The sequence below is a fragment of the Zalophus californianus genome, chromosome 4 (genome assembly GCF_009762305.2).
Source record: "Zalophus californianus isolate mZalCal1 chromosome 4, mZalCal1.pri.v2, whole genome shotgun sequence".
NCBI classification, from domain to species: Eukaryota; Metazoa; Chordata; class Mammalia; order Carnivora; family Otariidae; genus Zalophus; species Zalophus californianus.
The window spans coordinates 61532567-61557843 of record NC_045598.1 but is presented as its reverse complement, the minus strand read 5'-3'; the positions used below and the strand labels follow the sequence as shown (position 1 = coordinate 61557843).

General features: G+C 35.4%; 1 protein-coding gene across 5 annotated transcripts in view; it reads right to left on the bottom strand.

Moving 5' to 3' along the window:
• The window catches only part of TNNI3K (TNNI3 interacting kinase), a 315373-nt gene that overhangs the window by 273384 nt on the left and 16712 nt on the right, over nucleotides 1-25277 (bottom strand). For all 5 annotated transcript variants that reach the window (XR_003522330.2, XM_027606927.2, XM_027606935.2 and 2 more), the window contains exons 3-4: nucleotides 23355-23440; nucleotides 14671-14768 (exon numbers count right to left, since the gene is read on the bottom strand). Coding sequence is in view for 4 of the 5 variants with exons in the window: in XM_027606927.2 (XP_027462728.2) it covers nucleotides 14671-14768; nucleotides 23355-23440 (184 nt within the window). In the remaining variant the exon portion in view is untranslated. The remainder of the gene's footprint in view (nucleotides 1-14670; nucleotides 14769-23354; nucleotides 23441-25277) is intronic.

The following is a 25277-nucleotide window of genomic DNA, read 5'->3' as shown; positions in this document are numbered from 1 at the left end:
ATTTAAATGCAGGGAAATGGAGAAAGTCTTTTTAAGCACAAAATCCCTTTTTAAAATAGAGGGAAACATGATAAACTTAAGCAAATAAAAGTATTAAAAATACAATAAGATAAATGACAAATTGGAGAAATATTCACAATATATAACACTGACAAGTGGTTTGTATATATATGAAGAACTTGTACAAATCCATAGAAAGATGGATACTCTTTAATTTGACAAATATTTGTTAGTGAATGTCTATCTTATGACAAGCACTGTACTAGGCTATATTAAAATACATGTAAAATAATGCAATAGATGAAATATTTATCAGGCAAATTCTAGTAAATGCACATCCATCCTTTTCTCAACTATCTTTATTTTTTCTCTTATTTAGTCAAAATTTGTGTAATGTAAGAGAAAGTGTGTCATGATTTCTTCAGAATAGTCAAATGTTGAGGTCAGTTTGAAGTACTCAATTATCCTTTCATAACTTGGTTAGATTTCTCAAGTTGATCTCTGATTGACCTAATTTTTTTTTTACTAAATACTATAAAGATAGAACTTTTATATTCCCAAGCTATGCTAAAGAGAATGTAACAAAGCAATCATTGCTACTTAAAAATTGCTTACTATGGGCTAAATACCATGTAAAATGTTTTATTGACATCATCTCTTCAAGCCTTACAACTTACCTGTGAGAAAAAGACTATTATCCCTATCATGGCTGATAGCAGTTCAGACTCAAAGAATTTAAAGTACTTGTAGAACCTTAAGTAGTTTGTAAGTGTTGTAGCTAGATACAAAATCAGGTGTGTTTGACTCTAAAGTCCATGCTTCATGTTTGATGATCCATGGTGCTTTAGCTGATCCTTCCTTAGTTCCAATATCAAAGAGAGGATATACTTTTGCTGTATTTTGTTGCATTTAACTGACGAGTCCCAAATATTTTCTTCCTGCTCTACAGAAGTATTGTGTTCTAATGGAATTATTTTAAAAGTCAGCAATATGACACACACCTCCCAGGGGGAAAAATCATTCATATAAAATAATAACATGGGTAAATTTTAAATATGACAAAGTTGATCTTATTGTTTGCACTCTATAATATATAACAAGTATCTAAAGGCAAAAATTTTTTAAAAGATTTTACACAGAAGCATTCTAAAGTGTGGGGAAATAAGCCTCTGTTATGCATTATGTGTACAATACTAATTAATTAATTAATTTTAAAGATTGAGCAAGAGTTGGGAGGCGAGGGGCCAAGGGAGAGGGAGAGTCTTAAGCGGACTCTGTGCTCAGTGCAGAGCCAGAGGTGGGGTTTGATTTCATGACCCTGAGATCATGACCTGAGCCGAAACCAAGAGTCTGATGCTTAATCAACTGTGCCACCCAGGAGCCCCTGTATGCTATTTATTTTTAAACAAAAGAAAATCTGTGTGTGGTAGAGTAAGGCTTGGATAAAAAATATGTCCAGCAAATCCTTGAAAAAACAGGATTTGAGATACAACAGACTTCTAAAGATTTATGTAAATGGGAAAAATTTCTTGTAATGTTAGCAACTCCAACTTTGTACTATGCATTAAAATGTAACACAGAATCTAATATCTTGCCTATTCTTAGCTCTGTGATTGTTACTATGGATAAAGCCAAGATAAGCAACCATTAGTGTCAGGGAGCTTAGATTCTCTACCACCAAAGCTCATAATTAAATACACACACACACACACACACACACACACACACACACACACACTTTTTTGTGTTGTTTTTTGCTAATTCTATTTCAGAACGAAAACTAAACTGGGAATTTTTAATGTTTAAAATTTACTTTCTTCTAATTATGGAAATATGTCCTTTGGAGATTTTAAAACACAACACTAATTCATTTATAATCTTCCCATATAGATGTGAAATTTGTGGCCTTTCCCCTTGAATCCAGGTGGGTTCTGATCAAAAGAGTGTGGTAGAAATAAACTATGTTTCCTCTAAGGCTAGGTCATAAAAAGCCACATATCTTCCTTCTATTTTCTGGAAAACCTGTTCTTGAAGCTATTAGCTACCATGTAAGAAGTCTGACTAACTTGAGGCAGCCAGGCTGTAAGGAATCCCAGGCCACACAGAGAAGCTGCATATCATATACAAGCTTTCCCCTCACATGACCCAGCTAAAGCTAGACTTACAGTCATTCCAGCCCAGGCACCAGATATGTGAAGCCTCCAGGGGATTCCAATTCCCTGGTTGATGAAGTACCCTAGTCATTTATGTCTTCTCAGCTGAGGCCCTAAATACAGTCTAGCAGAATCAGGCCATCCCTGCTGCATCTTGTCTGAATTTCTGAACTGAAAATCCCTAAGAATAATAAAATGACTGCCGTATTAGAGGACTAAGTTTGGGGTAATTCGTTATGCTTTAACAGATGACTAGCACATGTCATAGTAGAAAATGTAGAAAACAGAATAAAGGAATAAATAACAATTTATAATCTGTAGTACCACCATATAATCACTATTATCAATTATTCATTTATTTCCTTCCATTCTTTTTCTCAGGTGTGGACCTTCATGAAACTAGATACGAGCACAGACTAGCACCGCAAAGTACTTGTGTTTGCATTCTAACGGCCACTTCCTACATTTGAGACATGTTCCCTAAATTCTTAAGCTATGGGTTTTTTTTTCTATACAATGGAGATCATAATAGTGTCAATCTCACAGAGTTGTGAGGATTAAATCAAATGATGTAATGCATTTTGCATAAAGCTTGACACATAATTTTTGTTATTAATTATTATGTACACAATTGAGCTATACTACATATAGAGATAAATAATCTCCCTTTTTCATTTAATATAAAATACTGAGTATTTCCCATTGTTTGGCAGATGTAGAGATACACCACTCAGATCTCCCTTCAAGAAGAATGGGCTGGGAATGTGGTTAGCTGGCAATCTCCCTTAGCTAGCTCTTTCAGGATCCACTGCAGCAGTAGAGTTGAGATCTTTTCAAGGTGGCCCCCAGTCATTGACTGAGAAAGCTGGTGGTAAAAGGACCTAGCCATTGCCACTCAAGCATTACTCCTCTAATAGGCAATTTTTGCTCTGGAGCTCCCATTGGGCTGGCAAAGATTTTAGTAAGTCTGCACTGTGGTCTGACAGCTTCCCCAGACTAATTCCACTGCCTTCCTTTGCCTTTCACAGGTGTCACGTCCAAATAAATCTCTTGCACTCCAAAATCCCTTTCAGAGCCTGCTTTTCAAGAACTCAACTGACATAGCATATCATAAAATGTTTCTTTAATGCACATTTAAATCAAAGCTTAACTGGGATTTGAACTTAGACCTTCTGATTTAAGTGCTGTGCTTTTTTCAATACAACATGTTACCCTCCACCCCCAACTAATATTCTACTCTCAATTTTTTGCCTTTCATGTGTAAGACCTGACCATGTGTTCTTCACCTGTAAAAAGGGAATCTAATACCTGCTGTATCCATCTTACAGGGTTGTAACAGGATCAAATTATATAATGTATGTGGGAATGTTTGTAAACTCAAGATTCTTACAAGTATAAATTCATATACTAATATTAAATGTCACCCCCAAGATTGACCTATGAGAACATTCACCTTACATCTTAATCTCAGTCCACTTTATCCCCAAATATGTTTAATCATGAAACACCTCAATATCTTCACCTGCAAGATGCAGAGTCAGACTAAATTGTTTTCTGTAATACCCTATCTAACGCAAATATTCTAATATTCCCTGAAATGTCAGATCAAGCTGCAAAGAAGACCTGAACTCGGTTTGGAAAGAAGACTGGGTTTCTGAGTGTGAAAACAGGGATATATAAGTAAATATTTTAATAATGTGCTTACTTATGTATCTTTTCTCTACAACCCAATTTACCCAGCCCAGTAATTATTACAGCCTGGTGTTTATGCTAGTAGGGAAAAAAAGTAAAAAAGCAGTTTTTTAGTCTTCAAAGACTATTAATGTTTCTTTTAGGGCAAGGGACCATACAGAGCTTCAGTATGAAACATATTTAGCTCTAGGCATTAAAGTTTAATGGACTAGAGCTGCCTCATGTATCATAGACATCTCTAATGAAAGGATCCATTAATCAGTATAAAAATAACTGCTCATGAAAGTTCACACCTACATGCCTCTTGTTGAAATAATTCTGAATTTACCTCTGCAAAAGATAGCACTTATTAAAGGTTTTGGTGTGACAGGAATACTTGACTTTGCTTGAAATTTTGAAAAAAGGAAAGAAAAGAGAGAAGGAACACACTTGTAGATTGAGTACCTGTACTCGAGGTAAGGCCTCTAATTTTGCTTTTTTTTTCTCATCCCTTTTGCTGACCCTTCCTCTTCTGTTTCCTAGTGTTCAATAATCATGTCCTGTGGGCTGCTCCTAATTGGCCTTTGAATATACTTGTTCTCTCTTCCAATAATATAGTGTTGATTTAATAGGGAGGAGCTAATCAGAATCTCTGGGAATTTGGGAGAATGCAAATACATGCTGTTTGAAAAAGCAAATTGAGTAATATAATTTCTTTAATTTGTTTTCACTTTAATTTTATTTATTTTAAAATAAAATACATGTAAACAGACAGTGAAGGTTTATGTTTATCCAAAGAAGCAAAACTTTAAAAAGATCGAGAAACACACTATTGTAGAATCTTTCTGTGATCCTATCTCTCCTCAAGATACTGCCCAATCTTTATTCATTGCCTACATTTTCCCAACTCCATTTATTTTCAATCCATTTTTACACTCTCTATTCCCACAAATTTACTAAACATTCCTTAAGGAGATATCTGACAATTTTCTAATTTCCACATCTAATGGCCAAAATAGAACCATATTTTGTCCAATGTCAACATGATTCTTCCTCCTTTGAATAATAGAATTATTCACCATAGAATTATAACTTACTTTATTTATTTATGCAACATGTATTTATTGATGAATATACACCAGGAATTATTCTATGCACTTAGATTAAGATGATAAGAAATTTAGATCTAATCTCTGCCTTGGTGGTGCTCATAGAAACAGGTCACAAAGGGGAAACTATGTATATGGTTTGGCTTGCATAATAGTTAAAACTAAAATTTTGAATTAATGGAAATTAAATATCAGGAAACTTCATAATTTCTGATTCTCTGAAATTTGGGGAAATACTGGGCTTACCTGCCTACATGGCAATGATTAGCTGGAGCTGAATGTTGACTGCTCCTTTACATGGAGCATAAGTTCTCTAATTTGCCACAGTCTCCACCATGTCTTATGTCTCAAAAACACTGAGTCCAAGTGTTAGCCCCCATTTAACTTTGTCATATTATCTAACACCTTAATTCATTTATGTTACCTGTATCTTTCCTACATGTACTTAAGATTGTGACCCTTAGTCTAGAGGAAGATGTAGAGAAGTAACCATGTAATGAAAGAGAATCATTCACAGTATAAGAAGATATACAGGGTGTTTATGAGAGTACATTGGAGGAGCACCTAATCCAGACTTGGGAGGGGTCAGGGAAGGTTCTCCAAGAAGGATAAATTAGTGTTTTCAATAACGTCCTATCAAGTTTTTACTGAGAACATGTTAATTTAGAGATTATGAAATATTAGTTTACTAAAAAGAAATGTATGTATAAAAATAAATCTTAATGTTTGCTCTAATTTGTGGGTATAAATGTTTTCTGGTTCCTTAAATTAAAAATTTTAAGCAGTGTTTAAAAGTTGCAATTAACTGGAAGATTTAGTTAAGTATCAAAAAAGAAAAAAAAAGAAACAAAAACAAAAAGTAAGATTCTATTTTTGTGTGTGTGAATTTTGTTTCTTTTTCCAAGAATTTGTTATTATTATCTTGACAAATTCCTACTTGGAGAAAATGCTCTCTTTAATCAGGAAACTTTATTTATTCAAATAAAAAGGTAACTTGGATTTTAAAAAGATATCAATCAACTTTGTCCTCTAAATTAATGGTTTTCAGCAGGGGGTGATTTTGTCCTCAAGGGGCAATGTCTGTAGACATTTCTGGTGTCACACTGGGGATGGGAGAAGTGGCTACCAGCATCTAGAAAGTAGAGGCCAGGAATGCTGCTAAATATCTTACAATGAACAGGACAGCCCCCACAACATGGAATAATCCAATCCAAAATAGCAGTAGTGTTGAGGCAGAGAAAATCTATGTAAGTAAAGGATTCAGAAACTATGAAACACATGCATTGTGACCTGGATTTTAGGATAGTTGAAAAAAATATCAGTTTTGCAATCAAATACACGTGTTAAGGAAGAAAAAACATCAGAAAAAAAGATACAACAGTTTCCAGGCTATGGATCACCATGAATAGAAAACAACTTTCTGTTAGGCATAGTTGTGTGGTAATAAGAACCTAGGTCTAGTGAGCCAAAAGACATAGGTTGAATTAAATTTCCCCCCCTTCCATGCCCTTCCCCTATGTAATAAATATTTAAATGACTTCTTCTGAATGATTGGAATGAGATCTTGCTATAAGTCTATAGGATGGAATAAATGACCATTCAGCACCTGCTTTTATCATTTTTTTAAAGCATGAAATGCTTAAAAAAAAGTTGACTAATCAAATGCAATTTTTCATTCACTGGAGAAATTTCAAGTGGTTTGCCTGTGTATTGAAGGAAGAGTATGTCTGAGGTTAATTAGACAGTCAGATATGTTTTTGTTCATTAACATTCTTGCTTATGATGTTTGAAATTATGGAAATCTCAAATTTTTCCTCAAAATCTTATGTTTCATTTTAGGAGTTCAATTTAGATATGATTTAAAGAAGTATGCCCCAAAGTAGAATGCCAATATGACAGGTATCTTGTAAGAAAATTAATTAAGGTGCAAAAAGAAAGTATCAGAAATTCTACTTATCTTTATTTTTTATTTTATTTTATATATTTTATATATATTTTATTTTACTAATAGTTAACATGAAAATTTGTACTGGTGGTCTCAGTTCATGTATCAGTTAGTTATGTGTCATATACAATACCTAAAGTATGATAAATAAAACTTGTAATTCCAAATGGAGAGAAGTTGAGAGTTGCTTCTCACTTTTTTTTTCTTTAGCATTTAGTATATAAGGATGCATTATAGCTTATGTGAGCTAAATTCAGGGGATTTATAGATTTTAATATCTAATTTTAACTGAATTTATCTCTAAAAAATCAGCACATTATCTTTAAAAGATTCCTGTGAAAAAATCACAGAGGAAATGTATATCACTAATATAAGAAGAAGGGAAGGAAAATGGCAGAGCTAGAATGCTGGCAATTTTCTTTCTAGTAATCTGAGCTTTTTGTAAGCCAAATTTCCAAGTAAAATTAATTACAATTTAATCATATTTGAAAACAAATTTGTCAAAATATTTTGATATTATCAAAAAGGACATATGAAATATGGATTTATACCCACAAATTTTAACGCTGTCTGCCAGAGAGTGTATTTTTGCCTAGACCTATTTATTGATAATTTTGTTCATAATTATAATTTATGAACAAATATGCTTTGGGGGAGCTAATTTTATATGGCATATGATAAAAAATTTGGAATCCATTGATCTAAGTGTAGACTTCACTACTTTAATGTTTTTAGGATTTCATACTCTCATCTCTTTAGAATGTAATAATCCAGAAGACACAATCCTTTTTGTTTGTTTTTCTGTATAGAATGGTTGAACATTAGGGGTGCCTGGGTGGTTCAGTCAGTTAAGCTTCCGGCTCTTGGTTTTGGCTCAGGTCATGATATCAGGATTGTGGGATAAGCCCCGTGTTGGCCTATGTGCTCAGCATGGAGTCTGCTTGAGATTCTCTCTCTCCCTCTCCCTACCCCTGTGCCCCACCCCCTGCTCATGGGCTGGCACGTGTGTGTACTCTTTCTCTCTCTTAATAAATAAATAAATAAATATAAATAAATAAAATCTTTTAAAAAAATGGCTGAACATTAGGTCTTCAATAAATGTTTGAAAGTTCAACAATGATAGTTAACTTTTATTGAGTACTTACTATGTGCTAGGTATTTTGCTACATACTGCATATGGTTTGTCCTCTTTAAAACTATAAACCACTCAATGAAATATGTAATTCTATTTCCTCCATTTCAGAGACTGAGAGGGGAGTAATTTGTTTAAAGATGCACAGCTAGTAAGTCTCAGAACTGAGATATGGAATCAAATAGTCTAGCTTCTAAGCTGACAGTCTTTATGAAGGTATATTATATCAATCAATGTCAAGTATTGTTTGTGCTAATGTTTGGATACTCATTAATTTCTCAAGAATATTTATCAAGAATATTTTATAGGTCCTTATACACTGAGGAATTAAAGAAAAAGACTCCCAATGCTACAAGTTCACAGAACAACATATGAAATATCTAAATAAATAATTATAAATATTATAATATAAAACAATGTGAATTTGTAATTGAAACCCAAAAGAGAGTACAATAAAATCTGCTTGGGAGTTCAAGAAAGCTCAAGGAAGCTCAATTTATCTTGGTTTCAAATATGTAATAATCTCCTACTAGGAAAAGAAATAAAAAGATATTTAAGCAGAAGAAATAATAAGAATAAAAACACTGAAGTGTGAAAAATGCTTGTCCTAAAGAATGAAATAATCTAGAACAATTCTTTTCAAACTTTAGTCTGTAAACCTGTCAGCTAGGATTAAAACAACAACAACAACAACAACAACAACAAAACACAGTTGGTTAGGGATGGGATAGGGAATGAAGTTCTGCATTTCTAAAACTCTCTCATTTGAGGCAGGAGCTGCTGGTCTTCTTACCACAATCTGAGTTGCAAGACTTGAACAATGATCCTTATCATTTAGCCTTAGACTGCTTACATCAAAATTGCCTAGGCTGTTTGTTAAAATTTTAGATTCCCAGCATATTTTATATGTACCAAATTTGATTGAAGTGAGATGTGGAGAGAAACATCCATTTTAAACATGTAGTTACCATATAATTCTTATGCATATTAAATTTGAAAACCATGTGAGTTGGAAGAGCAGAGACTGCAGGAGTCTGAAAAGTGATTCCAGCAAAATTGTGAATTAAGGGATTTTGAAACTCTTATTTAGGAGCTTGAATTTTATTATGCAGATAATGGATAACAACAGTATTTTTTTTAAATGTTATTTTATTATGTTATGTTAATCACTATACATTACATCATTAGTTTTTGATGTAGTGTTCCATGATTCATTGTTTGTGTATAACACCCAGTGCTCCATTCAATACATGCCCTCTTTAATTCAATGACTTAGAACAGTAGTGTCATATATTTTGCTCCATTTTATGTATTTGACTTGTCAGTAAGGAAAATCTATGTAAGTTATCCAGTCATGCCCCCATCTATTTTTAGATTACTTCCAAAATCATGTGCTTAAGGTGCAAATCCTAGATTGTGTCTATTAGATATTTCATATGTTTGGAAGTAATCTAAAACGTAAGAATAGATGGGGGCATGACTGGATAACTTGTACAGATTTTCCTTACTGACAAGTCAAATACATAAAATGGAACAAAATATATGACTCTTCTGTTCTAAGTCATTGAAGAACATGAACAAGAGACTGTGATCTTTGGAAGAAGGGAAAGACACAAAGTAAGCCTCCACAATATTCCATGATTGTTCTGACTTTCTGCCCGAGATATTTCTCTGTCACAGAAGAGAAAGTGAAAGGGCGATCATAATGAGTTGACAATCAAGATTAAATTTCTGGGATTATAAAATGATTATAATTTGTCAAGTAGGGTAACTGGGGCAGAAGAAGAAGCTGCACAAAGAGAGGACTGCAGATATCTGCATTGAGATTCACTAAGGATTTTTGAGTTGGGCTGCACAGAAACAGAGAAAGACTCTGTAGTAGGTAAGATCACCAACTTATGGCTGAAAAATATATAGTAATGATGGAAGAGGTCATGCAGTAATAGGAAATTTTGGAGTTCCAGAAACCAGAATGGAGACTTTACTAAGTGATTGGGTATTCAGGTAAGATATCAAAAGTCCACATCTTAGGAGTAAGAACCATATTCAGGAGTAAGGACCACATCCTAGAGTAAGAGGTATGCTATTAGGCTAAGTCTGAAACTCAAATAGACCCACCCTAACAAAAAATCAAATCAAGATTGACTAGGTGAAATGTAACTGCCTTCCAAAAAAAAAAAAAATCTACACCCTTTAAAGGAAGATGACATGATGATTTATTGTAACAAATAATACATAATGTCTAACATGTGATAAAAAATTAATAAAAATGTGAAAAAACTGGAAAATGTAATATGAAGTCAAGAGAAAAACACTCAATAGAAATAAACACTGAGGTAATCCAGATGTTAGAAACAACAGATAAGGCATTTAAAACAGTCATTAATGATAGAATCAAGAATTTAAAGGAAAATATGGAAAAATAAAGGAACAGATGGGTAATCATAGAAGAGAAATTGAAATTATATTTTAACATCAAGGGAAATCCTAGAACTGAAAAGTATAGTATCTGAAATGAATAACTCTTAGCAGATTATCATCAGATGGGAGATGTCAGAGAAATCGTTTTTGAACTTGAAATCAAGTAATTAGAAATAATCAATATTTAAGAACAGAGAGAAAGAAGATAGAAGAAAATGAACAGAGACTTGGTAACCTGTGAAAGATTACCATTCTAACATATATATTTAAAAAAATAAAGATCAAAATTTCTGAACTTGATGAAAGCATAAACTTACAGATTTAAGAAGCTCAACGGACTCTAAAAATCACTGAACAGAGAAAATCATACATAGGCTTATTATAACCAATCTGCTGAAAATTAAAGATATTTTCTCTAAAAGATATGAAGTGTTTATTAGAAAATTTCTAACCATATATTAGAATTTATAACATGTATAGATATAATGTATATCGCAACAATAGTATAAAGAATGAAGATAAAGTGGAACTATACTATGGATGGTTCTTACGTTTAAAGTGAAGTAGACTGATATTAATAGTCAGTGCATGTGTTTATTGAAGATCCATAGTGTAATCACTAATCAGTTAACAAATAATGCATACAAGTTTTGCTACAAGAAAATGAAAAGGCAAGCCACAGACTGGGGAAAATTTTTCAAAATATATATCCAACAAAGGACCCATATCCAAATACATAGAGATCTTTTCTTATAATTCAAGAAAACAATAAACCGAATTTAAAAATGGGATAAAGATTTGAACAGACACTACAGCAAAAAAAAAAAAAAGATGACAAGCACACGAAAATTGATTCAACTTCATTAGTCACTAGAGATATGCACATTAATCATGAAATATTAATATATATTCAATTAAAAGGCTAAAATAAAAAGTATTGACAAGTGTTGGCAAGAGTATATAACATAATCACTAGAAACAAATACATTGCTGATGGAAATGGAAGATGATATAGCCAATTTGGTAAAGAGTTTGGCATTTCTTATAAAATAAACATGCACTTATGATATGACCCATCAATTCCATTCCTACGCATTGCCCAAGAGAAATAAAAACAACTGTTCAAACAAAGATCTGTACATGAATATTAATAGCAGCTTTATTTATAACAGCAAAAATATGGAAACAACCCATACGTCCGTAACAAGTATATTGTTAAACAAATGGTATTATATCCATAGAAAGGAATATAGATCCACAATAAAATAAATGAATTACTGAACACACAACAATAGTATTATGATAAGTGATAGTAACCATACATAAAAGAAAACATACTGAATGGATTGCATTTAGGTAAATTCTAGAGGGGGAAAATTATACTGATAGAAAACACATAGTTGTTTCCAGAGGTCAGGGGGATAGAGGAGGAAATTGACTGCAAAAAAGGTACGAGAGAACTTTTTTATATGATAGAAAAGTCCTATATCATGACTGTGATGATAGTATAATGACTTATACATTTTTAAAAGTCATCAAATTGTCCACTTAAAATTGTGAATTTTATTGTGCACAATTTATACCTCAATAAATCTAGCCCCTATTTAAAAAACTGAGCAAAAACAAAGCAATAACAAACAAAACAAGTAAGAGGAGTGCTAACCAGCTGATGTGACCAATAAAAAGATGTGAAAATCAAATTATTCATTTTGTGAGTGGTAAGAAAAAATAAAGTTCACTTGCAATATTTATAAATATCCAAATAAATATATATAAGTAACTGTTCTGTATGCACCAAAATATTAAAATCAAGAGAGGAAAGAAAAGAAAAGGAAATAAAGGCAAGGACATTTCTTTCAGATAAAAGAGATTCAGAGACAAGAAAACTAAAAATGAATGATTCTGGAATCAATCCTGAACAACAAAAAAATAAACAGCTTTTCATAAATGACACTAATAATATAACTAACCAAATTCAAATTTGGACTATAGATTAGATAATAGTATTGCATCAATATTAAATTTTCTGATTTTGATCATTGTATTGTGATGATGTAAATGGATTTTCTTTTTCTTAGGCAGGTCAGGAAATGGATAATTAGAACTAGATTTAATGCAATGGTAGTATGAATGGCTACTTTATATTCTTTCTGTGTTTTAAAGGAAATTGTAAATTTAATTTGTTTTTGCCTTTGTTAAGGAATAGGTAGAATAATCATACACTCAATTATAGCCTTTTCAAAATTTTTGCCTACCTTATGTCCTAAGACTCTAAATTTGTTTAAACTTGCTAAAAAACAAGCTAGTCCATATATCCTTCTGTAAAATATATGAAAACAGAAAATAAAGCAAAGGAAATTCTAAATATGGAAATTTAGTTTTGATAAACAGAAGTAGAAGAAATTCTGTAAAGATTGTAGCACTAAATCATTCAGAATGCATTTTTATGGTTATGTCATACTAAGTGTTAGGAAAACTAATATAGAAAGGAATCTCCCAGTCAGATTCAGAATTCATAGTTTCACATACTGCCTTATCTTGCTTCCTATTCCTTGGAGCTCTTCTACTTTCACCTCCTGCTATTCAGCAGAAAAGCCAGCATCAGACACAGTTTCCCACATCCTGAATTCAGCCTAAATTCAAGTTTCACAGGATGATTAGGACAATTTAGCACATAACTGACGCTTTCTCCCAGAAAAAACAAAAAACAAAAACAAAATAAAACTGACTAGGAATTGGCTGGGCGCAAAAAAAGGATGACTATTAGAGCATTTGTACTATGAATCACAAGAATATGTGAATCTGAATTGTGGGAAAATATGGCTCTCTTCCTCTCACCGTGATAAACTCTAAAGTTTGGGAGAGGGAATGTAGTGTGAAGTGATCCTGATCTGAGCAACAGCTGCCCCCACTCCCAAGTCCTGCACATACAAAACTGAAATAAAATCCTGTCAGAGATTCACATGAAACTGAGAAAGAACAAAATATGCAATATAACAATAAGAGTCTGAGAGTATGAGCCAACTGCACTTGATTCCAATCACTATTCTGACATTCACTAAATAGCTAACTTTAACCTTCAGTTTCCTTTTCTATAAAATAAACTCTATTATGCATCTCACTAAGTTACATTAATAGTTAAAGAAATAATATATATAAAACCTAGTATAATACTTAACTCAGAAGTACAGAGCAAGTAAAAACTTATTATGATTAGAGAATGAACAATTTATATTTATTTTATATATTGTATAAATTTATATTTATGACAATCTCAAGGATCTATCCCAATAGTGAGTATCCCAGTTTTTCAAACCCACTTTTATATTTACTTTCTGATCAGGTACTGAGATTAGTTGGGAAACAGGGACTGATGCAAGGAAATAAACTAAAGAAAAAGTAGGAAAAATAAAAGGAAACTAAAGGGAATTCTAGAGGTATTTTTTAAAGATTTTATTTATTTATGTGAGAGAGAGAGAGAGAGAATGTTGCATGAGTGCTCACATGTGGGGTAGTGGGGGGGGAGGGGCAGAGAGAGAGGAAGAGAGAGAATCGTAAGCAGACTCCATACTCAGTGTGGAGCCATACTCAGTGTGGCGCCGTACTCAGGGCTGGCTCTCACGATCCTGAGATCATGACCTGAGCCAAAATTGAGAGTCAGATGCTTAACCAATTGAGCCACCCAGGTGCCTCTAGAGATATTTTTAATTAAGGAAAATGTGCAGAAAAAGAAATGTAGCTTCAATGTGCTTCTTTCATCCTCAAACGCAACCTCATCCTCTACTGCACAGAGGCAGCTTGGCCTCCTGGTGAGAAGCTCTAGCAAGGGGACCAGACGGCCAGCTCCTAAATCCTGGCTAACCCACTGACTAACCACGTAATCTTGGGGACAATAATAGTATTCACTTACAGGTTTCTTGTGAGACTTAAATGAGCTAAACATGGAAAGTGTTACAAAGAGTGTGTGTCTGGTATATAGATGATACCAGGTCAATATAGAGAAAGAGCTTCGCCTAGTAATGTAATACTCTGGTCACTCTGAATGTTTTTCATGATTACCAATTTGCCACACACACACACACACACACACACACACACACACACACACACACACAAAGGAAGAAAAAAGAAGAAGAAGAAGGAGGAGGAGGAGGAGAGGAGGAAGAAGGGCAGCAGCAGTCTGAAGATGCACATCATCTTAAGTTGTAATACAGTATTATGGGAACAAAAATATTGTACCTTGTAAACTGCTAAGTGCAAGGCTGTAAATCCATTTCTTGTTAGTCGAGACGGGCGAAGCCCTTTTAACATAAGGGTTCTAATATGTGACTTGTTACCTTAAAGAGAAAAGTGAAAAAAGGTTAAATTATTGTGGGAGTAGACCAAGTGACTTTAAAATTTCTCTTTGATTTAATGATAAATTCACACCGATGAATGGAAAATGTCAAATTGTGGCACCTGGGTAGCTCAGGTGGCTCAGGCTGTTAAGCGTCTGACTCTCAGTTTTGGCTCAGGTCATGATCTCAGGGTCTTGGGATCACCAGCCTTGGGCTCTGTGCTTAACACAGAGTCTGCTTATCTCCCTCCCCCTACCAACTCACTGGTGCTCTTGCTCTCTCTCTGTCAAATAAATAAATAGGGGTAGGAGCAAGATGGTGGAGGAGGAGGAGACCTGTATTTTTTCTGGTCCCAGGAATTCAGCTGGATAGGGATCAAACCATTCTGAACACCTACGAACTCAACAGGAGATCGAAGAAAAGAAAAGCAACAACTCTCTGAACAGAAAAGCGACCACTTTCTGGAAGGTAGGATATGCGGAGAAGTGAATCCAAGGCAATATTCGGGAGGATAGATGGCAGGGGAGGGGGCCTCCATTGGCCACTTCTGGCAAGTGATAGAGCCATGGAGCACAAAATCGGAACATTTAGAAGTTGGCTTCGCTGAGGGACGTCGCTCCAGTGACTACGCAGGGAGTGGAACCCTCACGGGACAGTGTGGTCTCAGGACACTTGGGGTCACAGAAAGACCGGGGGTGCCTGAGTGTGGCAGACCTCCCAGGTATCGGAGCAGGGAAGCCGGCTGCAGAGACCAAGCCAAGGCGCGGGCTCTCAGCTCGGGGTTGCCATAAACTGTGATCCATAGCACAGTCGGGCCACTGCTCTTCCATCAGGGACCCAACAAGTGGCAGATTCAGGGAGACTCCCCTTCCTCCCCCACAAAAGCACACCACAGGGATCTGCTGGGTTTAGAGACTCCACATGGGTCGGGTGCCAGATGTAGAAACGCTGGATCACAGGTCAGGTGAGCACGGAGTGCAGCCAGAGACCGGGGAGATGGGAGTGATTGACTGCTTTTCTCTGGGGGCACACTGAGGAGCTGGGCCTGAGTTCTCGGCTCCTCTGGGGCGGAGACTGGGAGGCCACCATTTCCACTCTCGTCCTCCAAAGCTGTAGGGAAAGCTTGCAGGGAACAAAAGCTCCGGAGAGCAAACCGGAGCAGATAACTCAGCCCGGACCCAGCAAGGGTGGGGCAGTTCCGCCTCCGGCAAAGACATTTGGGAACCATGGCAACAGACCCCTCCCTCAGAAGATCAGCAAGAACAGCCAGCCAAGACCAAGTTTACCGATCAATGAGAATGGCAGAACTCCAGCACTAGGGGAATACTGCACATAGAATTCATGATTTTTTTACCATGATTCTTTAGTCTTTCAAAGTTAATTTTTTTAACTGTCTTTTTTTAAATTTTTTTTCCCTTTTTCAACCAACATCTTATCAATCCCTTGTTTAAAAGATATTTTTTATTTTTCATTTTTAGAGTCATATTCTATCCCTTCATAGTAGTTACCCTTATTTTTGGCATATATATATAAGTTGTACTCTCTTTAAAATTTTGAGATAGAGATTCTTCTAACAGATCAAAATATACCCTAAATCTCTAGTGTATGGCTTTGTTCTAGTCTCCTGCCTGATCACATTCTCTCCCTTCTTTTTTTTTTAAATCCTATTCTTTCTTTTTTCAACCAACTTTTTATCAATTCCTTTTATAAAATCTTTTATATTTTCATCTTTAGAGTCATATTCCATCCCTTCATCATATTAACCCTTATTTTTGTACATATATAAGGTTTTCTTTCTTTAAAATTTTGGGAGGCACTTTCTTCTAACAGGCCAAGATATGTCCAAAATCTACTGTGTGGCACTGATCTATGCACCAGCCTGATCATATTTGATCATATTCTGTTTTGTTTTGTTTTTGTTTGTTTTTATCTTTTTCTTTTTTCTTTCTTTTTTCTTTTTTTCCCCCCCAGTTTCAGGTCTTTTCTGATTTGTTTAGTGTATATTTTCTGGGGATATTGTTACCCTGTAAGCAGTTTGTTCTCTCATTCATCTATTCTCCTCTGGACAAAATGACAAGATGGAAAAAAAATCACATCAACAAAAAGAACAAGAGGCAGTACCAACAGGCAGGGACTTAATCAATACGAACATTAGTAAGATGTTGGAACTAGAGTTGAGAATCATGATTTTAAAGATACTAGCTAGGCTTGAAAAAAGCATGGAAGTTATTAGAGAAACCTTTCTGGAGAAATAAAAGAACTAAAACCTAACCAAGTTGAAATCAAAAAGGCTATTAATGAGGTGCATCAAAAAAGGAGGCTCTAACTGCTAGGATAAATGAGGCAGAAGAGAGAATTAGTGATATAGAAGACCAAATGATGGAAAATAAAGAAGCTGAGAAAAAGACAGATAAACAACTACTGGATCACGAGGGCAGAATTCGAGAGATAAGTGATACCATAAGATGAAACAACATTAGAATAATTGGGATCCCAGAAAAAGAAGAAAGAGAGAGAGGAGGAGAAGGTATATTGGAGCAAATTATAGCAGAGAACTTCCCTAATTTGGGGAAGGAAACAGGCATCAAAACCTAGGAGACACAGAGAACCCCTCTCAGAATCAATAAAAATAGGTCAACACCCCGACATCTAATAGTAAAATTTACGAGTCTCGAGACAAAGAGAAAATCCAGAAAGCAGGTCGGGGAAAGAGATATGTAACCTACAATGGTAGAAACATTAAATTGGCAACAGACCTATCCACAGAGACCTGGCAGGCCAGAAAGGACTGGCATGATATCTTCAGAGCACTAAACGAGGAAAATATGCAGCCAAGAATACTATATCCAGCTGGGCTCTCATTGAAAATAGAAGGAGAGATAAAAAGCTTCCAGGACAAGGGAGCCTGGGTGGCTCAGTTGGTTAAGCAACTGCTTTCGGCCCAGGTCATGATCCTGGAGTCCCGGGATCGAGTCCCACATCAGGCTCCCTGCTCGGCGGGGAGTCTGCTTCTCCCTCTGACCCTCTTCCCTCTCGTGCTCTCTATCTCTCATTCTCTCTCTCTCAAATAAATAAATAAAATCTTTAAAAAAAAAAAAAAAGCTTCCAGGACAAACAAAAACTAAAGGAATTTGCAAACACGAAACCAGCCCTACAAGAAATATTGAAAGGGGTCCTCTAAGCAAAGAGAGAGCCTAAAAGCAGCATAGATCAGAAAGGAACACAGACCATATACAGTAACAGTCACCTTACAGGCAATACAATGGCACTAAATTCATATCTTTCAATAGTTACCCTGAATGTAAATGGGCTAAATGCCCCAAACAAAACAAAGGCTATCAGACTGGATTAAAAAACAAGACCCATCAATATGCTGTCTGCAAGAGACTCATTTTAGACCCAAAGACACCCCCACATTGAAAGTGAGGGGGTGGAAAACCATTTACCATGCTAATGGACACCAAAAGAAAGCTGGGGTGGCAATCCTTAAATCAGACAAATTAGATTTTAAACCAAAGACTGTAATAAGAGATGAGGAAGGACACTATGTCCTACTAAAGGGTCTATCCAATAAGAAGATCTAAGAATTGTAAATATCTATGCGCCTAGCATGGGAGCAGCCAATTATATAAGGCAATTAATAACAAAAGCAAAGAAATACATCGACAACAAACAATAATAGTGGGGTACTTATACAGTCCCCTCACTGAAATGGACAGATCACCTAAGCAAAAGATCAAAAGGAAATAAAGACTTTAATTGACACACTGGATCAAATGGACTTCACAGACATATTCAGAACATTCCATCCCAAAGCAACAGAATACACATTCTTCTCTAGTGCCAATGGAACATTCTCCAGAATTGATCACATCCTAGGTCACAAATCAGGTCTCAACCAGTACCAAAATATTGTGATCATTCCCTGCATATTTTCAGACCACAAAGGTTTGAAACTAGAACTCAATCAGAAGAGGAAATTCAGAAAGAACTCAAATACATGGAGGTTAAAGAGCATCCTACTAAAGAATGAATGGGTCAACCAGGAAAGTAAAGAAGAATTAAAAAAAATTCATGGAAACCAATGAAAATGAAAACACAACTGTTCAAAATCTTTGGGATACAGCAAAGGCAGTCCTGAGAGGAAAGTATATAGCAATACAAGCCTTTCTCAAGAAACAAGAAAGGTCTCAAATACACAACCTAACCCTACACCTAAAGGAGCTGGAGAAAGAACAGCAAATAAAGCCTAAACCCAACAGGAGAAGAGAAATAATAAAGATCAGAGAGAAATCAATGAAATTGAAACCAAAAGAACAGTAGAACAGATCAACGAAACTAGGAGCTGGTTCTTTGAAAGAATTTACAAGATTGATAAACCCCTGGCCAGACTTATCAAAAAGAAAAGAGAAATGACCCGAATCAACAAAATCATGAATGAAAGAGGAGAGATCACAACCAACACCCAAGAAATACAAACAATTGTAAGAACGCATTATGAACAAGTATGTGCCAGCAAATTAGATAACCTGGAAGAAATGGATGCATTCCTAGAGATGTATCAACTACCAAAACTGAACCAGGAAGAAATAGAAAACCTGAACAGACCTATAACCACTAAGGAAGTTGAAGCAGTCATCACAAATCTCCCAACAAACAAAAGCCCAGGGCCAGATGGCTTCCCAGGGTAATTCTACCAAACATTTAAAGAAGAATTAATACCTATTCTTCTGAAACTGTTGCAAAAAATAGAAATGGAAGGGAAACTTCCAAACTCATTTTATGAGGCCAGCATTACCTTGATCCCAAAACCAGACAAAGACCCCATCAAAAAGGAGAATTACAGACCAATATCCTTGATGAACATGGATGCAAAAATTCTCACCAAAATACTAGCCAATAGGATACAACAGTACATTAGTGGATTATTCGCCATGACCAAGTGGGATTTATCCCTGGGCTGCAGTTTTGGTTCAACATCTGCAAATCAATCATTGTGATACAATACATTAATAGAAGAAAGAACAAGAACCATATGATCCTCTCAATAGATGAAGAAAAAGCGTTTGACAAAGTACAGCATCCTTTCCTGATCAAAACTCTTCAGAGTATAGGGATAGAGGGTACATATCTCAATATCCTAAAAGCCATCTATGAACAACCTACAGCGAATATCATTCTCAATGGGGAAAAACTGAGAGCTTTCACCCTAAGGTCAGGAACATGGCAGGGATGTCCACTATCACCACTGCTATTCAACATAGTATTGCTATGTTGCTATGCTATTCAACATAATCCTAGCCATAGCAATCAGACAATTAAAAGAAAAGGCATCCAAATCAGCAATGAAGAAGTCAAACTCTCACTCTTTGCAGATGATATGATACTTTATGTGGAAAATCCAAAAGACTCCACCCCAAAACTGCTAGAACTCATACAGGAATTCAGTAAAATGGCAGGATATAAAATCAATGTGCAGAAATCAGTGGCATTCCTATACACCAACAACAAGACAGAAGAAAGAGAAAATCAGGAGTCAATCCCATTTACAATTGCATCCAAAACCATAAGATACCTAGGAATAAATCTAACCAAGAGGCAAAGGATCTGTACTCAGAAAACTATCAAATACTCATGAAAGAAATTGAGGAAGACACAAAGAAATGGAAAAAGGTTCCATGCTCATGGATTGGAAGAACAAATGTTGTGAAGATGTCAATGCTACCTAGAACAATTACACATTCAATGCAATCCCCATCGAAATACCTTCCACTTTTTTCAAAGAAATGGAACAAACAACCCTAAATATTGTATGGAACCAGAAAAGACCCCCAAATAGCCAGAGGAATGTTGAAAAAGAAAAGCGAAGCTGGCGGCATCACAATTCCAGACTTCAAGCTCTATTACAGAGCTGTCATCATCAAGACAGTATGGTACTGGCACAAAAACAGACACATAGATCAATGGAACAGAATAGAGAGCCCAGAAATGGACCCTCAACTCTATGGTCAACTTATCTTTGACAAAGCAGGAAAGAATGTCCAATGGATAAGACAGTCTCTTCAACAAATGGTATTGGGAAAATTGGACAGCCCCATGCAGAAGAATGAAACTGGACCATTTCCTTACACCACACACAAAAAGAAACTCCAAATGGTTGAAAGACCTACATGTGAGACAGGAGTCCATCAAAATCCTAAAGGAGAACACAGGCAACAACCTTTTCAACCTCAGCTGCAGCAACTTCTTCCTAGAAACATCACCAAATGCAAGGGAAGCAAGGGAAATGAACTATTGGTACCTCATCAAGATAAAAAGCTTTTGCACAATAAAAGAAACAGTCAACAAAAGCAAAAGACAACCAACAGAATGGGAGAAGATATTTGCAAATGACATATCAGATAAAGGGCTAGTATCCAAAATCTATAAAGAACTTCTTAAACTGAACACCCAAAGAACAAATGATCCAACTAAGAAATGGGCAGAAGACATGAACAGACATTTTTCCAAAGAAGACATCCAAATGGCCAATAGACACATGAAAAAGTGCTTAACATCGCTTGGCATCAGGGTAATCCAAATCAAAACCTCCATGAGGTATCACTTCACACCAGTCAGAATGGCTATAATTAACAAGTGAAGAAACGACAGATGTTGGTGGGGATGTGGAGGAAGGGGAACCCTCTTACACTGTTGGTGGGAAAGCAAGCTGGTGCAGCCACTCTGGGAAACAGTGTGGAGGTTCCTCCAAAAGTTGAAAATAGAGCTACCATACGATCCAGCAATTGCACTACTGGGTATTTACCCCAAAGATACAAATGTAGGGATCCGAAGGGGTACATGCACCCCGATGTTTATAGCAGCAATGTCCACAATAGCCAAACTGTGGAAAGAGCCAAGATGTCCATCGACAGATGAATAGATAAAGAAGATGTGCTATATATATATATATATATATATATATATATATATATATATAATGGAATATTATGCAGCCATCAAAAGGAATGAGATCTTGCCATTTGCAATGATGTGGATGGAAGTGGAGGGTGTTATGCTGAGTGAAATAAGTCAATCAGTGAAAGACAGGTGTCATATGACCTCACTGATATGAGGAATTTTTAATCTCCGGAAAGAAATTGAGGGTTGCTGGAGTGGTTGGGGGAGGGAGAGATGGGGTGGCTGGGTGATAGACAATGAGGAGGGTATGTGCTATGGTGAGCTCTGTGAATTGTGCAAGACTGTTGAATTACAGATCTGTACCTCTGAACCAAATAATATAATATATGTTAAAAAAAAGAAGAAGATAGCAGGAGGGGAAGAATGAATGGGGAAATCGGAGGGGGAGATGAACCATGAGAGACGATGGACTCTGAAAAACAAACAGAGTTCTAGAGGGGATGGGGGTGGGATGATGGATTAGCCTGGTGATGGGTATTAAAGAGGGCACGTTCTACATGGAGCACCGGGTGTTACACACAGAGAATGAATCATGGAATACTACATCAAAAAGTAATGATGTAATGTATGGTGAGTAATATAACAATAAAAAGGAAAAAAAATAATTTTTTTTAAAAAAAAATGTCAGACTGCTGTTCTGCGGGTCATTTGTAAAGTCTTCTATTAATTGACAGCTGTCCTTAGTAGTGAACATTTCTATTAGACTTATAGAACTTTGTATCAGTGCTGTTTATTTAAATCATTTATGTTACATTTTTCTCTGTAGTACTCTCATCTGTTGGTTTTAAAACATAAAAATATGAAAATTCGTTTAATAAACAGTGAAAATGGCTTAGATAAAAATCTAGTTGTACAGGATTCCTCAGAACATCATTAGCAGTAGAACTTATTTATTTAGATCAGAGAAATCTGGAAGAAATAACTAAGGTTGGGAAAGCATTTTTTTAAAATTTTGAAGATCTGTTAAGGAGAGTTGGTTTAGTTTGTTCCAGTAGGAATGCTTAAGGAATATGATTAGAATCAATATTTCTGCATTAGGGTTTTTTATTTAAAACCTGAGTTCAATGAATACTAGTTTGTATTAACAAAGTAAATATTAATCATTCATTAATTTAAAAATGTATTATCTACTATATGCCAGTGCTTGGGATACATTAATGAACAAAACTGAATAAAATACGAGCCAAATTAAACTCTAAATCTTCACTTTGATCAATCTTCACTTTGAGATTTTATCTTTGGCATTTATCTTACCTTACACATATTTTACTGCAGATTGTAAAGTGATTGCACGATGATATTTTAGGGAATGCTTTAAGTGCTTCTGAATTTAACCTAATCCCTGACTGGCATGGCCAATACTGAATTTTTTTGTTTTAATTTCCAAGCAAATTAAGTGACTTGGTTCAGGGTAGGAACACAATGAAACTTAAATTCAGAGCTAAATCAATTGGAACATCTGCCTGGTAGTTACTGATTCAACTGAAGGTTATCAGGGTTGTAGGGACAAAGCAAAAAAGAAAATTGAGCATGAATAGAATTCTCTTGTAGACTACTAAGCAGCTCAAATCATTGACCATATATACCTACAACTAGTTTGGAAAGTATTGAGTTTCAAGCACTCACCTCCACAAATACAACATAGATGAAGTAGAGACAGCCCATTTTCTGTGCGGTAATTTAAGTTGACTTTATTGAAGGCATCATCAGAGCTGAAAAAAAAGTTTTTCAGATGACTAAAAATTTCACCTTTTACTTTACTATTTTTCACTTGAAAACGTATGAAAGGGAAACCTGTTACTATAAATTCAGAAGTATGTCTTTTCTAGGATTTTGTGGCACCTAGAAAAAGAATTTTGAATATGCATCCATATGAAGAATACTTAAAGTCAAGAGAAAATAATATGAAAGTTAGAGAGAGAAGTTTAAATTAAGGACTGTTAAGCAGTTTTGTGTTCTATGTATAATTTGAACTTTTCAAGGAAACTTTATGAATTAAAATTTCTGTATAAGAGAAATAGAAAACAGACATTTGAAAGTAAACTCATTCACATTCAAAATTTCACATCGTATTTATGGAGAAAGTCAAGAAATTCCCTCCAAAAAGAAAAAAAAAGTAGCATTTGATAAGAGATTGGAGAGAAGAATATAATCCCAATGTTTTACAGATTCTGCCTGAAGCAAAGTTTCTTTGTACTCTGACAGGGTCAGATTTCACAGATAAAGGAGGTCTAAACTCTGATCCTTACTATGATACAATCCCTGGAGAGGAGTAGTGTTAGTGATTCAATTAGTAAAATCCTTGCCTTTGTCTGAACAAAGACCACTGCCCCAGGAGGGCCCTAGACAGCCAAAGGTAGTCTTGGAAAAGGAATGTAAAGCTAAAATTCTTGACCTCTTGAAGTTGTTGGTATTCCCAGGGCATTTTTCGGTAGAAATGAGATCATATCCTTGGCCTTCCAGGTCAATTTCAAGCAGCTTCCTGCCTATTTAAATCTTCAGCAGCTTTAGCGAGATAGCATCCTCTTTGGTGAGGGAGACTTCCATATCATTTGTAAAGTACTTACACTTGAAAGGTACTATAAATTCAGGACATTATCATCAAGGCACCCAGTTAAGCACTTCAAAAGCTACTGGAATATTTAAAATAGAAAAGAAAAGGTGCTATTTCCAGGATGCTGCTAAAAACAGAAAATCTCTAAATCTAGAGACATTGAAGGATCTCAGTGAAAACTTTAATTAGCAATGGCAAGCCCAGTGGTTTGTTTTCATAGAATATTCTAGAATATCCCCATCCTCATAACCTTCTTGCTTTGCATGTTCAACTTCCCAGCTGCAAAGTCCACAGACATGCTTATTCATATTGAGAAATATACCTCAACTTGCTTTGGAATGCTATATGTAGAAGTACAATAAACTCAGAGTCATCTTTACAAATGTTAATAATAGAGCAAGGAGACAAGGATTTCAGGGAAAAATAGCTAAGAGTTTAACTCACTCCTATCTGCGCTTTCCCCCAGTTCAATGAATGATGCCAAAAAAATATTTCTGATGAAAATACTACTGTTTTAAATGTCTGTTTAAAATGAACCTAATTGTAAATGGTATACCTATTTTATGGTATGTGCAGGAACTTCACAAAATAACATGGTTCTTGGAAATGTGTGGCCTTTGCCTGAGCCAGGCTTCTTAACTCTTAAAGCCAATTGTATTATAGATGTCTTGCAGAAATTAAAATTAATAGGTAGTACTAAACAAAGTGCACTCAGCAGCCCAGACTTACAAGTGCATTCACAGAGGTCTTCTCTGTGGTTATGATTTCAAATAGTACATGTTTTCTGAAGAGCTGAACTCTGCTTTTAAACCTAGGTGGTTGGGATTTTTCTCTTAAAGTTTGTAGGAAATCAGTGTCCATAAATAAAAAGGGAAGGAAACTGTGACTAACCATTGAAGATGTTGATTGACAATGATTTAGAAACTCTGAGCTGCACTGGCTTTTCTTTCCTGGTCCTTCCATTATCCAGCAATGAAAACACACAATAAGATCAA